General features: G+C 38.6%; 2 protein-coding genes across 10 annotated transcripts in view; one reads left to right on the top strand and one right to left on the bottom strand.

Moving 5' to 3' along the window:
- Positions 1-13,839, bottom strand: part of LARP4 (La ribonucleoprotein 4) — a 65,453-nt gene extending 51,614 nt beyond the window's left edge. For 6 of the 9 annotated variants that reach the window (XM_086713409.1, XM_025930780.2, XM_086713415.1 and 3 more), the window contains exon 1: positions 10,580-10,744. In XM_086713409.1, the coding sequence (XP_086569535.1) occupies positions 10,580-10,597 (18 nt within the window). In that variant the 5' untranslated portion in view covers positions 10,598-10,744. Of the gene's footprint in view, positions 1-10,579; positions 10,746-11,902; positions 12,260-13,724 lie in introns of those variants that run through there. The other 3 variants (XM_086713411.1, XM_086713412.1, XM_086713416.1) reach the window with 3 other exon arrangements.
- Positions 13,840-14,064: 225 nt separating this feature from the next.
- Positions 14,065-17,426, top strand: part of FAM186A (family with sequence similarity 186 member A) — a 78,089-nt gene continuing 74,727 nt past the window's right edge. The window contains exon 1 of the mRNA XM_086713417.1: positions 14,065-14,350. Within this exon, the coding sequence (XP_086569543.1) occupies positions 14,180-14,350 (171 nt within the window). The 5' untranslated portion in view covers positions 14,065-14,179. The remainder of the gene's footprint in view (positions 14,351-17,426) is intronic.

The raw sequence follows: 17,426 nt of genomic DNA on the forward strand, positions 1-17,426 counted from the left end.
GATACAAAAAACTTTTAAAATGTTCACTCTTTGACCTACTGCAGTGAATTTTAACCTAAAGGCTTTATTATACAAGAGTGCCCTATATAGAATTACTCCACATAAAGAAAAATTGGAAACTGAAAACGTCCAACAAAAGAAGTTGTTGTGTTTTTCTAGGATAAAGTTTTTAAAACACAGTAATGAATCTGACAAGGCAGGTAACTGCAACAACGACTTATTTTCTCATTTTAATTCTTGATAACCATGTTTGGTTAACTTTGTCTAAAGAATTCCATCAAAATCCTTTTCTTCCACAGAACCAGAAGCCCCTGAGCTACACAGTCACATAAAACATCTATCAAAGGATATAAACTGTACAAATGCACTTGGAAACTATCTGCCAAAATCACCACAAAAACATCCAAATCGTCAGTCCATAAAACTGACAGAAAAATCACCACCTCTATTTCTAAGCAATACATGTCATCACCAAATAAGCCAAAAGTGGTCTTCATTATTGGTCCATTTTATGCCATTTTATTTATCCTATGTGGGTGGGAAGAGATAAAAATGAAGGGAAAAATGAGAGACATCAAGTTCATGGCAAAAATGATACCTTCCGCTCATATAAGCAGTTTTAAGGTAACAGGTTTTAAGGTAACAGAACAGGAGTCCGAAACATCATGAATGTGGTAAAACCATGTCTTTGGTCATATATAACCATTTGTTTCACTTACCTATTTACTATCAGAAAATAGAAATTCCATGTCACTTAACCCTACAAATACTGAAAAATAAAGTATATAAACTGATTAAATTTGTTTCAAGCAAATCAATCATCCAGGTTTAATTTTATCTCCAATATTGAGAAGACCACTAAATTACAAGTACTTAAAAAAAAAAAAAGACACAAAACACCTGTAATTTCATCCAATACAAACTTCAGGGTCCTACTAGAAGATGCTTAGGGGTATTTCGTGGAAAATAAAAATGGAAAATTAAACTGGAAACTTTTCACCCATTCTGACAGAGAAGAACAACAACTAACATTTATGGAACACTCAATTTATCTTCATTAACAACTTCAGTTAAATATTTTTATCATACACATTTTGCAGATAAGAAAAAAGTTATTTCACCTAAAAGTAATCTGCCCAGGGGCACCTGGGTGGCTCAGTCGGTTTCGCGTCCGACTTCGGCTCAGGTCATGATCTTGCGGTTTGTGGGTTTGGGCCCCGCGTCGCATCGGGCTCTGTGCTGACAGCTCGGAGCCTGCAGCCTGCTTTGGATTCTGTGTCTCCCTCTCTCTCTGCCCCTTCCCTGCTCATACTCTGCCTCTCTCTGTCTCTCAAAAATAAATACATGTTAAAAAGACATTTTTTTTTTTAAAGTAATCTGCCCAACGTTGCAAAGCGAATAAAGCAGAGGCAGGATTTCACCTCAGCAGTAGGGAGAGTCTGCCAATACATTTTTACAGTGGCTCTTAGCCACTAAACTACAGTTAGTTACCTCAGAGAAAACTTTAAGACAACCAGTTATATACTACCTAAGGAATATAATAGACCTCCTCACCAAGCCAAATGATCCCTGGTTTAGTTCTGCCTAGACTAGCTAATAACCCAGAAAATATGGATACACCACCAGTTTAATAGGGTTCTGAGGGCAGAAGTCAATGCAGCTCTGCACTAATTTCTACCTCGGATCAAGGTAATTTTCTATCCTAGGGCCACAGTTAATTTTCAGTAAAAAAAAAAAAAAAAAAAAAAAAAAAAGTAATATTCATGGCAGTTTATGCAATAAAATTTACCCTCTATCACAAAGCACTTTTCTTTACCTGAATTATTTTGTCAGCAAGCTCCACAATGGTGGTGACTTTGTGTAAGGTAAACCAGTCAACTGCTCTCTAGCACCCTGAACAATGATTAGCACACAGGAGGCCAACAAATAACATTTGCTGAATGAATCGATGGATGAATAAATGCTGAACGAGTGTTTCTCAAATTCTGTGCATAAGAATCTAGGGATCTTGCATTTTATAATGCACTTTTTTTTTTTTACATAATTTAAATAGTCCTAGACATACTGAGCCATTTTACTTCAAATTGTCATCTGATCAAGCCAATGGTTAACTACACAAATGAAATTTTAAAAATCCCCCAACTTCAAATATCAATATTAAATATCGAAATAACCCTTTTCAGGGGCACCTCGGTGGCTCAAGTCAGTTAACAGTCTGACTTCAGCTCAGGTCATGATTTCACAGTTCGTGGGTTCAAGCCCCACGCGGGGCTCTGTGCTGACAGCTCAGAGCCCGGAGCCTGCTTGGGATTCTATGTCTCCCTCTCTTTCTGCCTCTTCCCCCACTTGTGCTCTCTCTAACTCTCTCTCAAAAATAAATAAACATTAAAAATTTTTTTAATTAAAAATAAAAAATAATCCTTTTCAAAAACGTGTAAAGTCAGCAGTCTGTTATTTTCAAATGAAAACTACCAGAAAACTGAAATGAGAGCTACTTTTCATAAGTGTATATGAAAGCAACAGCTCATGTGTAATGTTTAGTATATACCAGATACTACTCTAAGTACTTTACATTAACTGTCAATCTTAATAACCTTATGTGATATGTTAACATTATACTCATGTATTAGTACTATCCTCAATTTATACGTAAGAAAACGGATAAACAGGGGCGCCTGGGTGGCGCAGTCGGTTAAGCGTCCGACTTCAGCCAGGTCACGATCTTGCGGTCCGTGAGTTCGAGCCCCGCGTCAGGCTCGCGTCAGGCTCTGGGCTGATGGCTCAGAGCCTGGAGCCTGTTTCTGATTCTGTGTCTCCCTCTCTCTCTGCCCCTCCCCCGTTCATGCTCTGTCTCTCTCTGTCCCAAAAATAAATAAACGTTGAAAAAAAAAAAAAAAAAAAAAAGAAAATGGATAAACAGAGGTGAAACAACCTGCTTAAGGTCATACAACTAGAAAGGGGCAGAGCCTGAACAGCAGCCTGTCCCCAGTGCACTGTTCTTAACCACTTGTTTATGCAACCTTGTAGATAAATGTATCTTATTATTATTAATGACTGCCCTATTTTTTCCTTTGCTCAGCTCAAAAGGCTAGAATAATCCTGTATTTCTCTTACCTTAACAGCAAATTTTTGTAAATCCTACAAATTTACATTTCTCATAGCCAATTCAACAACAAATATTTTAGTACCAACTATGTGCACCGTGGTAGTGATATGGGGGGGAAACTGCCAATAAGCACACAGTGAATTCCTTGTCTCTTCTGAAAAATTAAAAGTTATCATACAAATCAGGACGTTTTTGAGAATGAAACAGGGTGGGACATTTGTTCCAGAAAACAGGTGTACGTTATAACTACTTAGGGCAAAATGGGAGATGTGATCACACTACCTATTTTATAGTTTCCAAAACTAACAGGATGAAATACTGGCCAACTATGTACAACACAAACCCTGGATTACTCCTGACTTTTCTGCTTTGACACAGAAAATGCTTTTCTCTTGCCTCAGTAACATATAAACCAAACCAAACCTAACTCCTTATCCTCGGAGTCTGGCTTTAAGTCTACAGTTCATATCCTACCTCTAGTAATATTCACCTAAAGTACCCCCCTCTGTCTTTGGTTTAGGTAGAGCCACTCATTTATAAATAAAGAGATATTTCCTGAACTAAAGTTTGGCTTAAAAATGTGGCTCTGTTACAACTTAACAGACAAGAAAAGAGACATGAGTATATGATACTCAAAAGTTTCTTTTCCTTACATTTACCTATACTTGTACATTAGAAAAAAATTTCTAGGGGCGCCTGGGTGGCGCAGTCGGTTAAGCCTCCGACTTCAGCCAGGTCACGATCTCGCGGTCCGTGAGTTCAAGCCCGCGTCGGGCTCTGGGCTGATGGCTCAGAGCCTGGAGCCTGTTTCCGATTCTGCGTCTCCCTCTCTCTCTGCCCCTCCCCCGTTCATGCTCTGTCTCTCTCTGTCCCAAAAATAAATAAACGTTGAAAAAAAAATTAAAAAAAAAAAAAAAAAGAAAAAAATTTCTAAAAGAGGAAATACAAATCACCTATTTGCATTTTATCATTTGTATTCCTTTAAATTTTGCATATAAATGAATCTGTATTTTAACATACTGCAAACCTCATTCTTGTTTTAAGACTTTTACCTGCCCAATTAAAAGTATACTCTTAAACCATAAAAAATTTAAAATAAGATAATTACTCTGTTTGGCTTACCCAGAATCAGGGTAAATTAGTAACAAGGCTCGAATTAGAACTCAAAAAGGTATCTCTCTCTTTTTTTTTTAAGGTATATATCTCTTTTTTCTTTTAATGTTTATTTACTTCTGAGAGACAGAGCCTGAGCAGGGGAGGAGCAGAGAGAGAGAGAGAGAGAGAGAGAGAGAGAGAGAGAGAGACACACAGACAGACAGACAAGACGTGGGGCTTGAACTCATGAACTGCGAGATCATGACCTGAATCAAAGTCAAGACGCTCATCCAACTGAGCCACCCCAGGTGGCTATATTATACACCCTGGTATCTCTTAAATCAATTTTTGCAGTTACCAGTGCCATTATCATGTAGTTTTAATAAATTTTCCAAAAATGTTCAACAAATCAAGCACAAATTTCAGTAATTTTGGAAGCCTACCATTTACATACTGGACGATTTACATCACAATAGAATAGCTATGATGATCAAATGATAGTTGTGGGTCAAGCCCATCTCTAGACTGTGTTACAAGGCTTAATACATAAACATCATGAACTACCTGACTTTGTCTGAAAAGATTATTATTCCCAAATTACAGATAGGAACTTGAGGTTCCCACAAGTTGTCACTTGTCTAAGGTCATATAACTAACATTTGAACCTAGGATTCCAAAACCCTTACAGAAAAATCACTGGGCATAATACAAAAGTTTACAATGTTTTCAAGCCTAGAAACCACCCTCAAGAATTAAACGTTAAAGAAAACAAAATTTAAGCAAAACACGAATACAGAAACAATAAAATAAAATACTATGAACACCTTCAGAGCTAAAGAGTCAGTTTCCATGTTCAGTTAAGGATCTTCAAAGAGGAGGTTAAAAATCTTTTTTTATGACTTCACAATGATAGCTGAACTAGAGTTTCTCAACCTCCTCCACTTTCTGCTCCTCTGCAGTAAAGACTCAGACCCCATTTCAACTACAGGGTCAAACTCTTTTTTTTTTTTTTAATTTATTTGTGAGAGAGACAGAGTGAGTGAGTGAGTGAGAGAGAGAGAGAGAGAGAGAGAGAGAGACAGTGTGTGTGTGTGTGTATGTGTACATGAGAGAAGGGGCAGAGAGAGAAGGAGGGAGAGAGAGAGAATACAAGTAGGCTCTGCCCTGTCAACACAGAGCCTGACTCGGGACTCGAACTCACTCATGAGCCATGAAATGAAATCATGACCTGAACTGAAATCAAGAGTCAGATGCTTAACTGACTGAGCCACCCAGGCACCCCCAAAATCTTTTAAGCTCCCAGGTAGAAGAGCAAAATCACAGATTTGAAAAACGTTCACATCTAGAATTAAGGATCAATTCCATTAGCTGGGAAGTAATATGGAACTGCCTGATAGCCCAAACAAACCCACACTGATACAAAATAGTTGAATATCAATATCCCTAGCTTCTAGTTTTTCAGAAAACTGTGAACCAGTTCATTGTAATTTAAAGCACCATAAGGTACTTTTACATCTTTATGTTCATTTCTAAGCATTTTATTCTACTTTTCACATTTCAACAATTCCTACTTCATTTTCAGTCCATTGCATCTGAAAATATTTCTACTTGACAATATTTTTATTCGTGTTTAAATTCTGCATCTACCTCCAATAAATATTCCAAAACCAAGTTGTTCAAAAACCACTATTCACTTATTTATAACTTCTCTTGGCAATCATTTCAAAACTTGTTTAGGCACTTTCTTCTTCTGAGTCATTTTTTAAAAAACCATTTTCAGTCATCTAATAACTTTTAATAGACAAATTTAAATTAACAGGAAAAAACAGTACTGTATCTGGGGTGAAAGGCACAACATTATGGGGGGCCTGAGTGGCACAGTTAAGTGTCCGACCTCTCTCTTCCCCTCCCTGCTCACTCGCCTGTGTGCTCTCTCTCTCTCTCAAAAATAAACATTAAAAAAAAAAAAAAGAAAGGCACATTATGATTACTATAAAACAAATGAAAAGTACCTAGGTAAATTATCCCACTTATCTCAAATTCTAAGGTTAACCGAAAATTTAAAATATTACCTAAAAAAAGAAAAAAACTTTAGGAATCAGATAAATTATTTTTAAAATTATGTAAGAGCTGGAGAAAGAGGGAAATGGGCAGTTATTGTTTCATGTGTACAGTTTCAGTTTTGTAAGATGAATTCTGGATGTGGATGGTGATGGCTGCACAACAATGTAAATGTACTTAGCAACTCAGAACTACATACACTTGACAATGGTTATGATAATTCGATTTTCTGTATTTTATATTTCACTTATTTTTTAAAGTTTATTTATTTTGGGAGACAGAGCATGCAAGAGGGAGAGGCAGAAAGAGAAGGGGAGAGAGAATCCCAAGTGGAACTGTGAGACATGACCTGAGCCAAAACCAAGAGCTGGAGGCTTAACTGACTGAGCCACCAGGCGCCCCTATGTTATCTGTATTTTATTTTTTCATTTTTTATATTTTTTATGTTTTATCTATCTTTGAGAAAGAGACAGAGCGTGAGTGGGGGAGGGGCAGAGAGCGAAGGAGACACAGAATCTGAAGCATGCTCCAGGCTCTGATCTGTCAGCAGAGCCTGACGCATGGCCCGAACTCACGAACCGCAAGATCATGACCTGAGCCAAAGTTGGACACTTAACTGACTGAGCCATCCAGGCCCCCCTCATTTTGTTGTTGACAAAATTTTTAAATGTTTATTTATGAGTTATCCAAACATTTTTACCTCTTCTCAGAAAGCCAGACACTGTATGTCTCCTTCAGAACAGAGAAAAAAACCAATAAACTACTTAAGTCAATACAGCCCTTTGCAAGACTAAGTTTAAAAAAAGTTACATCTAAGTGCTACTTAAAATAGGATTCCCTGTCTGCCTATAGATTTCTATTGCAGTGTAGCTAGATTCTAATTCTAGCTTCAATATTCACTAACTGTATAATCCTGAGCAAGTTTCTTATATTCTCTGTGCCTTAGTTTATCTCTAAAATGGAGACAACAATTCTACCTACCTCACAGGCAGGTTTGAACAAATGTATACATGCAAAAACAGTTAATAGGTCTGACACACAATAAGCACAACAAAGGTGTACACCACTATTATTATAGTGGTACTATCGTTACTATTATCTATCCCATTTATTTTCCAGTTATAAATTAGTTAAGCTAGGGTCTTTCAAGAAGAATGCACACAAAATTTTGAACACAACTGCAAAGGACTCCCGATTCCAGATTAGAGAAGTCCAACCAGAGATGATCCATAAGCAACCTGGTTTATAGTAAAGTGGTTCTTAACCTCTCTTGGGCCATGGACCTCTTTGGTAGTCCAATGAACCTACAGATCTCTTCTCAGAATATGTTTTTTAAGTTTTAAAATGCACAGAATCACAAAACAAACCAATTATGTTACAGTTACCAAAATATTTTAAAATTTCTACTTTAGTAATAAATGTGCTTCTTTACTGATGCATTAAATAACAAGATTAAAAAACATTTTTTTACTGTTTATTTTTGAGAGAGCGAGAGAGAGAGGGAGGGAGGGGGAGGGAGGGAGAGAGAGAAAAAGCACCAGCGGGGGAGGGGCAGAGACAGAGGAAGAGACAGAATGAAGCAGGCTCCAGGCTGAGCTGTCAGCACAGAGCTCAACATGGGGCATGAACTCATGGAACTGTGAGATCATGACCTGAGCTGAAGTCGGGACACCCAACGGACTCAGCCACCCAGGCACCCCTAAATAACAAGATTTTTAAACATACAGTAACAAGGACTAATGAACAGTATTTCAAGATACATGCAAAAACTGCAATATATGAAAATATTTCTTATAGCATCCATTGAAATTTCCATTATTTTCAATTCTAGATTTTAATTAGAAGCTAGTGAAAACAAACAGGCAATTTTTTTTCCTCAGCAAAGTTCACTGACTTCCTTAAGTTTATCTAAGGACCCAGATTAAGGATCCCTGGCTTATGGGAAAGTGCAAAAAATAAGTTCTGGAGTCAGAGACTTGTGTTCTAGATGCCAGACTTCAGACTGTAGCCCCCCACATAATTTGCCCCCCACCTGAATGACCTTAGACATCAAACTGAGCTTTGGTTCACTCAGAATAATTTCTAAATCTTACAGGTTATTCCTATAGTTATAAGGATCAAACATGAGTAAACACACAAAATGACCAGTGTGTAGTTTTTTTTTAATTTTAATACCATATATTCAGCCCCAAATGTTTAGTGACATTGTTTTCAATAACTCATAGGAGAAAAATTAAAAACCACATACTGATTCACAAAGAAAATGATTAATGGAACTATTAATTTCATGTAACAGTTTAATAAGAGACAGGATTTGACATTAGAATGACCTGTATCTAAATCCTAAATCCACTACTTTACTTCTACGTTATTAACCTCTCCACCTCAGCTTTGTTTGTTTTTAATATTTATTTATTTTTGAGAGACAGAGTGCAAGCAGGGGAGGGGCAGAGAGAGAGGGAGACACAGAATCCGAAGCAGGCTCCAGGCTCCGAGATGTCAGCACAGAGCCTGACGTGGGACTCGAACCTACAAAGCATGGGATCATGACCTGGGCTGAAGTTGGACGCTTAACCCACTGAGCCACCCAGGCACCCCTCCGCCTCAGTTTTCTTATCTGTAAAACGCTGCAGTTGTTTTGAGAAAGGAGAGGAGCTAGCTTAAACACTCAATAAACGGAGCTCTTATTAAAGATCACATTTTAACAAAGCCAAAGGAATCAATTTGGAACTCAAAAGTTTATTTTGGAATTCATGTTCATGTAAGTAAAACTTCACATTCACTTGCCCAGCAGAACACATACACACTTAAAACCTAAAGCATTTGCATGGCACAACGCTCCTAATACAAACTGGCACTGTTTAAAATCATATTGATTTCTTATCCTGTAAAACAAAAAAAAAAAAAACAAACACCCAAAAGCAAAAAAAAACCCTAAAAAACAAAAATCCTACAATGAGGATAAAAAACGGTAAACAGAATAGGTTCAGTAATTTCAAGTCTTTTCATGATTTACTTGGAATATTCCAATGAATGTCTGTTACCAATGCTGGACATACTGTAAGGTAGCTGTCTCTTTAAAACCCAATGTAAAGGTCTCAAATTTATCAGCTACACGTTGTCAGATTAAAAAAAAAAAAAAATTAAACCATGTATTTACTTTATGCCAGAATACTACGGAGTAAGATCCATCCCTCCCTCCAGAAAAAAACCTGCCACAGACTGGCCCGGCTTCTCGATCAATTATACAACCTGTAAATTCCTTCCCTCATTGAAAAGATTCTTTTTATGGGCATAGTTAACAAGTGCCAAGTTGCGAAGTTGCAGCTTTGCTGGTTTGACGTTTTCACAATGCAAGAACAATATGATCTGGAATCTACTCAAAGCATTAGCCAGGCAGTCAGCTGATGCTCACTGCACACAAGAGAAAGACAGAAATAAGAGAAATTAAACCTCGTATTTGTGGAAGGCAGGTATCCACCACCTTCAAAACCAAAATAGGCCAGCAGCAGACGTTCCAGTTAAAATAAAAGTAGTTCCATTGTTAAACAACATATAAAAACCGGCTTTCCCCAGACTAGGCTGTTCTCATTCTTGGAATTTTCCTTGTATGAGGGCTTTTATCCGTTCATAAAACCAACCCCTCATCACGGAGCCACTGCCTGAGTAACTTTTACAAAAGGTCAAAGCGGTGCCTTTCAAGGCTTCCAAAGCCTATCCGCGTCTCCTCCGTTCACAGTAATTCGCTTTCCACCCACAGAACGTTCCAGAGACTTAGGGACGGGGACCAAACAAAATTTGGTGGGGGGTGCTAAGAAGAAGCTTTCAACTTTCTCTTCAACATACTTATACAGAATTTCACCTTCCTCCCTCCGCGGCCCCACATGTTGCTTGCTTCCCTCCCAGAGGGCCCCGCGAGACCTAGCTTCCCCCCCCCCCACCCACGCGCCCACCTGATTACCCTTTTCTCCGTAGACTCCGCCCCCGCCCTCCCCCCCCCCCCCCCGGCCTGTTTGCCTCCTCTCGGAGGTCCATATGGGACATTTCCCCCTTCCTCAGACCCTCACGCCACACCAGACAAGCCTCGATTCTCCACCTTCAGTTCTCTCCCACTACGGCCCTCACTTCCCACAGCTTCCTAAAGTGTTGCGAGAGCGCAGAGGGGAGCCGCAGGCCTGCACGGCCCAGGTGCTGTGTCAGCCTATCTGCCGGTTCCGCGGCGTGTACGGCCTGGAAAGTCACATGGCGGTGGGACCGGCCGGCGCCTCCACACTCCTGCTCTCCTCACAGCTGGGCGACATTACCAAGTCCACTCACCTCCACGAAGAGCAACATGTCTTCCTCCGCTCGGCCCAATCGTTCTCGCTGCCGCGACTCCAACGGGCTTACAGGCCCGAGCCCCAATCGCTAGGATAAGGACACTCGCCTGGCCCCTCCACCCGGCAGTGGACCCGGCTCCTCCCCCGCCGTCAGCCGCTGCGGCCCGACCCGCCCAGTCCCACCTCCCTTGAAAGAGCAACTGTTTCCGGTTCTAGAAAACAATTGCTTCCGGGAGAAGAGACACCCCCTCGGCGCGCTCAACTTTTGCGCTACCTTTTCCAGCAGCAGGATGGGATGTACTATCATCAGGCCTGGGGGGAGGAGGGAAGCGATCAGAGGAAGACGCCATTCTGTACCACGGGGGTGTGAAAAAATCCTACGCATTTTATCCCCCGCCAGAGGGACGGGTACTACCGCTATTAACAATTACGCAGTCTTCATAGTTCAAAATCTAGATCTGATAAAAAGGCAAGTTTGTGTGAGGGGTACTGGACAGACGCCCAATCCTTCCGAAAAGGTGGTGGCTCTCGCAGAAACAAAGTCGAGAAGAAAAAAAAGCAAGCAGATCTAATAGTAAATATGTTAATAGCCGCTGCTGTATATTAAAAGCTTACTATGTGCCTGGCATTATCCTAGGTATCTTATGTGAATTAATCTTTAAAAAGATCTTATGCAATAGGTTTTATCCCCCCTTTTTTACACTTGAAGGAACCCTCTAGGAGGGCGGGTTTCCCCTAGACACACCTTTAAAGAACTTTGCGCTTTACTTACATCAGGTATCCACATCTATGCTACTTAATTAACACTTAGTATGGATAGCCTCTTCATTAATATTCTGTCATGTTAAATGAAGTACAATAAAAACAAAATTTAAAAAATCATCTTTATACTTTTCTGTTAGATGATCCAAATTCCTTTTTATCTTGAGCAATACCTAATAAGCTTTAGCCCTCCCTATCAGTCCTACTTCTTTTTCCCAGTTCAGACACTTACTTTTGAAATAATTATGTGTTGATTTTTTTCCACTGATTTTTTCCAGTCTATTATTTCAAAAATCTTTCTAAATTAGTTTCATTTTCACCAAACTGCTGTTACTTGCTTTCAGGACCTTACCATTCTGACCCCATGTAATCTCCCTTACTTTACCTCAAATGAATCTTCTCCCTTTTTCACTTAGATGCCAAATTAATTCCTCCATCAAACTCCTGATACTTGTATCCCATCCTCTCCCTAATCTGATCCACAGTAAACTCAACATTACTTCATCTCAATAAAATCAATCTCCTCACCTTTCCCCTGAAGGACAAACCCAACACTCACCTCCAAAGCCATGGCTCAAGGTGTCTTCACTATCTGGAATGTCTTCATTTGTCAATCACCTTCTCTGTCCATAGGGCTTTCCCAAAGACACTGCTCTCTTTCTTCTTCATGTCCCTTATTAGTGCTCAAATATTCTATCTTAAATTTGTTTCTTTTCTTCTTCTTTTTTTTTTTTGTTGTTTTGTTTTCTTTTTTAGTTTCTTCACAGGTACCCTATCATTTTTCTTCACAGTCTGAGATAATAGTGGCTACATAGTAGTATCTTTCAACAAATGTTTGACAAATTGAAAGGGAAGAAGAGAGGTTTTAAACTTTGCTTTAAAAAGCTTTCATTTCCAGTTGCTGATGAAGTCCATGCTGCATAAAAAATATGAGAGAGGGAGAGAGCACAATAATCCTAAATTAGTTTAGTTGACACGCATGTAGGCTGCTTTGTGAATGCCTGCTGGGGTAAGTAAGCAACGTAAAAAAAGTCACAAGAAATAAAAGTTACTTGAGGATCTCAAAATCAAATATTATCAATGAAGTACTTAGATTGATAATTTCAAGAAATGCTGGATAATCATGGATATTTTAATCAAACTTCACATTTATTAAAAATTCTTAATTGTACTCCTTTCAGAAAACATTATTAATTTTGTTGGACATAATTGTGATTATGAAAAAGGAGGGAGTAATTTTTATGATGGGGGGGCAGTCTAACAATAAAAGAAAGTGTTCTGGGGCTTAGAAAAATTTCCATGGAAATTGAATCTGAAACTATAAGAAATATCCAAACTTTAGAAAATTTCTGCAGAGAAACTGAGGAAGAATATGTCAAGTGTTAAACACACACACACACACACACACACACACACACACACACACACACAAAACTAAAACACAGCATCTTGTTTTGAGAAGTTCACCAGCTAATGGACAGAGACAAAAATAGTTACATTTCAATGAGATAAGTACTATAATAGAAAATTTACAAAGTGTTTTGGGAACACAGAGGAGGGGATAACTTAGCAGGATATTAGAAGGGAAAATATTTAATTTGCTGCATATTGATTGATTTCTTAAAAGACAACTATTTTGTGATCCCCTGCTTCCCATTTTCTGAAGGACTGAAACACATATTTAAATTTACAAGTTTACACCAAGAACTCAACATAGGAAGTTCCTGTAGAGAAATTAACTTATACATTCATAATTTGTAGAAAATCTTAATGATATTAGATAGTTAATGAATACCTATACCTAGTTACATAATAAAACTGTATAAACAGAGACTAGACACAAATACCTCAAATTCAGGACTGTCATTGCTTCTGAAAAGTGGCAGAGGGGAAGCAAGGAGTCTATGGAGAATACCAAAAGGGACTCCAACTTTAGCTCCAATGCTTAATTTTATTTAAAAATTTCGGAAGCAAATATTACAAAAAGTTAATATTTGTTCATTCTACGTGATAGGCACGTGGCTATTTGTTATATTACTTTCTGTACTGTTTCATATTTTTTAAATTAAAAAAAAAAAGCTACACAGCCAACAAAACCACCCTCTCCTTTTATTGCTCCAGGGTCCTAAATCCTTTCACCTCCTCCGCAATCAAAGGAGCTGCCCAGAGCTGCCCAGAGTACCCCTCTCCCAGTTACAAAGCAGCATCCAGCGTTCCCTTCAATTTCTCCAGCCAACTATGGAATTTCAAAATCTTCAGTCAAGTTCCTGGAAAAAATGAGTAACTAGGCAGTGCAAAGAGTGGGATCTTCATCCAAACAATATCTTCCAAATTACAGATCTAGGACAAGTTGAGGGGCAGCTGAAGAAGTTGTAGCACACCTAATCAATTACAGGCTTAAAAATTCTTAAGCAAAATCTCAGGAAGAGAGAAGAATCAGGAGTTGCATTTGACATACTGGATCTTGAATTCTAACACCCAGATTTTAAGCTTATTTAAGCAGGACTGTATCTTCTATTTCTTCTAGCGTTCCTGTTGTCTATTCTTTCCTACCCTCCCACCCCCTTCACCCAATCACAGCATATAGAATGCCTACTTCTCTGCATACAGTAAGCACTCTTGAAATGTTTGAGTTATTGAAGACACAATGGATCTATTATGACATCACCAGGACTGGAATACCATGGTTAACAACCAATTAGTGACAGGGTAGACCACAAACTCTGGGAGCAGGAAAGACCTCTTCCAGCTTCCTCGTGGATATTATCATTTGCCTATACTCGGTGAAGAGAAGAAATAAAAGAAAATCACTCAACTTTTCAATATAGTTATCAAAATGCAAAGTGGGATAGGCACTGAATCTGAATCAGACAAAGAAGTAGTGGATTCCACCATCACGTCCATAAAAGCCCTGTATAAATCAGAGGTCCCTAAGCTGGAGATCCCACTGGCAGTGCAGAATGTCATCTCTAGAATTGAGCACGCACAGCTTTGTCGAGCCAGAGAGGTAGGTAGTAAATGAGAAGTTTACAGATTACAACTTTCTTTTTTTTTTTTTTTTTAATTTTTTTTTTCAACGTTTATTTATTTTTGGGACAGAGAGAGACAGAGCATGAACGGGGGAGGGGCAGAGAGAGAGGGAGACACAGAATCGGAAACAGGCTCCAGGCTCTGAGCCATCAGCCCAGAGCCCGACGCGGGGCTCGAACTCACGGACCGCGAGATCGTGACCTGGCTGAAGTCGGACGCTCAACTGACTGCGCCACCCAGGCGCCCCTACAACTTTCTTTTTTAATGATCATTGATAAGCTACATTTTTTTTGGAACTCGTTTTATTTTCATGATCTTTGTGTTTGAGGTAACTATGATTTCAAATGACAATTTCACCTGACTCTGTGGATTACAAGCTCCAATTTTATGTTAATCTCTTTAACTTTCCTATCAGAATTAATCAAACCTTTTAAGAATTAAATCACACATGCGATTGAGTGATTGGGGTAGAAAGAAAAATTAAAATCTACAGCTAATATTAGTATCTAATTTCAGTCAATAGTTTTAATTTGTTCTCATCTGAGTTTTTGTCAAATAGCTGTTAACAAGAAGAAACAGCTTGGTTTGAATTCCAGTTCCTTTAATTTCCCCCAAACACCTCATGGAAGGGGATTTCGTTGGCCAAGAGAAATCCAAGGACAATGAACAAAAAGCTTAAATAGTATAACAATCCAATAAACCCCAAATAATTAAGGCTATACTGCATTTTAGTCTGTCAAATAGAATACAACAAAACCAATCAGATTAAAAGAAATTAATTCAGGGACGTTTTTTCCTATGTTTAAGGAGTGCTAAATTTTTGTACTTTCTCATTCTCCGCATAAACTTACTCCTGTTCCAACTCTCCACAACAAAGAACAATAACCTGGTATTTGCTTCTAACAACTTTACTGAAATATAATTGACATATAATAAACTGTATATTTTTTAAGTATAAAAGTTTTGATATACATAAAAACCTGTGAAACCTTCATCACAATCAACATAATGAACTTACCCATCACTCCTGAAAAGTTTCTTCACACTCCATTAAAATTCCTCCCACACACCCTTCCCCACCCCCACCCCAATCTCTAGGCAACTGACAATCTGCTTTCTTTACTATAGATTATTTTGTATTTTAAAATAATTTTATGAGAGTGGAATCATACAGCATCCACTTTCTTCTGTCTCCTTTCTTTTAGCATAATTATTTTGAGATTCATCCACATTCTTATTGATATGAATAGTTCATTCTTTTTTTTCTTTTTTTTTTTTTAAGGTTTAAAAAACCTGTTAGTGCAGAGCCCAATGCGGATCTTGATGCAGGGTTTGATCTCATGAACCATGAGATCTTGACCTGAGCCAAAATCTAGAGTCAGACGCTTAACTGACTGAGCCACCCAGGTGCCCCAATAGTTCATTCTTTTTATTGCTGAGTATTTCTCCATGGCATGGGCATTTGGGTTGCTTTGGACTTGGGGTTGTTACAACTGAAACTGCTATGAATGTTTGTTTACTTTTTCATGACTTATTTTGTAGACCTATGCTTTCATTTCTTTGGAGTAAATATTTAGGTTGGAATGGCTGGGTCACGTGGTATGTAAATGTTCGATTTTATCTTTTTTTTTTTTTTTTAAGAAGTCACAGGTCACAATTTGGCTAGTGAAGGAAACACTTCTTTTTTTTTTTTTAATTTTTTTTAACGTTTATTTATTTTTGAGACAGGGAGAGACAGAGCATGAACAGGGGAGGGGCAGAGAGAGAGGGAGACACAGAATCTGAAATAGGCTCCAGGCTCTGAGCTGTCAGCACAGAGACCGACCGGGGCTCGAACTCACAGACCGCGAGATCATGACCTGAGCCAAAGTCGGACGCTGAACCGACTGAGCCACCCAGGCGCCCCATAAATGTTCGATTTTAAAATAAACTACCAAACTGTTAAAAAGTGGTTATATATCTGTTGGCTATCTGGATGTCTCCTTTGGAAAAATGTCTATTCATGTCTTCTGACCGTTTTTAAACTGGTTTATTTGTTTTTTGGGTATTGAGTTTTAGAAGTTCTTTTTTTGGTTTGTTTTTAATGTTTATTTATTTTTTGAGGAAGAGAGAGAGACAGAGTGTGAGTGGGAAAGGGCCAGAGAGAGAGGCACAGAATCTGAAGCAGGCTCCAGGCTCTGAGCTGTTAGAACGGAGTCCGACGCGGGGCTCTAACCCACAAACTACCAGATCATGACCTGAGCCGAAGTCCAACGCTTAACTGACTGAGCTACCCAGGCGCCCCGAGTTTTATAAGTTCTTTATATATTTTGGATACTGACCCTTTATCAGACATGTCATTTGCAAATGTCTTCTCCCATTCTGTAGGTTGCCTTTTAGTTTTATTGATTGTTTCTTATGCAGTGCAGAAGCCTTTTATTTTGATAAAGTCCCAATAGTTTTGTTTGTTTGTTTTTGTTTTTGTTTTTTGCTTTTGTTTCCCTTGCCTCAGGAGACATATCTAGTAAGAAGTTGCTGTGGCTGATGTCAAAGCAATTACTGCCTATGTTCTCCTTTAGGATTTTGATGTTTCCTGTCTCATATTTAGGTCTTTAATCCATTCTGAATTTATTTTTGCATGTGGTGTAAGAAAGTGTTTCAGTTTCAGGAGTGCCTAGGTGGTTTAGTCAGTTAAGCCTATGACTGTTGATTGAGCTTCAGACTCTTGATTTCGGCTCAGGTCATGATCTCACGGTTTGTGGGTTCATGTCCTGCTTCGGGCTTTGTGTTGACAATGCAGAGACTGCTTGAGATTCTCTTCCTCCATTTCTCTGTGCCCCTCCCCTGCTAGCTCTCTCTCTTTCAAAAATAAATAAATAAAAACATTATTAAAATGTTTTTAAAAGAAAGTGGCCCAGTTTCATTCTTTTGCATGTTGCTGACCAATTTCCCAATACCATTTGTTGAAGAGACCATCTTTTTTCCATTAGATATTCTTTCCTGCTTTGTTGAAGATAAATTGACCATATAGTTGTGGGTTCATTTCTGTTTTTTCTATTCTGTTCCACTGAACT

This window comes from Puma concolor, chromosome B4 (genome assembly GCF_028749965.1).
Source record: "Puma concolor isolate L17-30 chromosome B4, mPumCon1.1.hap2, whole genome shotgun sequence".
NCBI classification, from domain to species: Eukaryota; Metazoa; Chordata; class Mammalia; order Carnivora; family Felidae; genus Puma; species Puma concolor.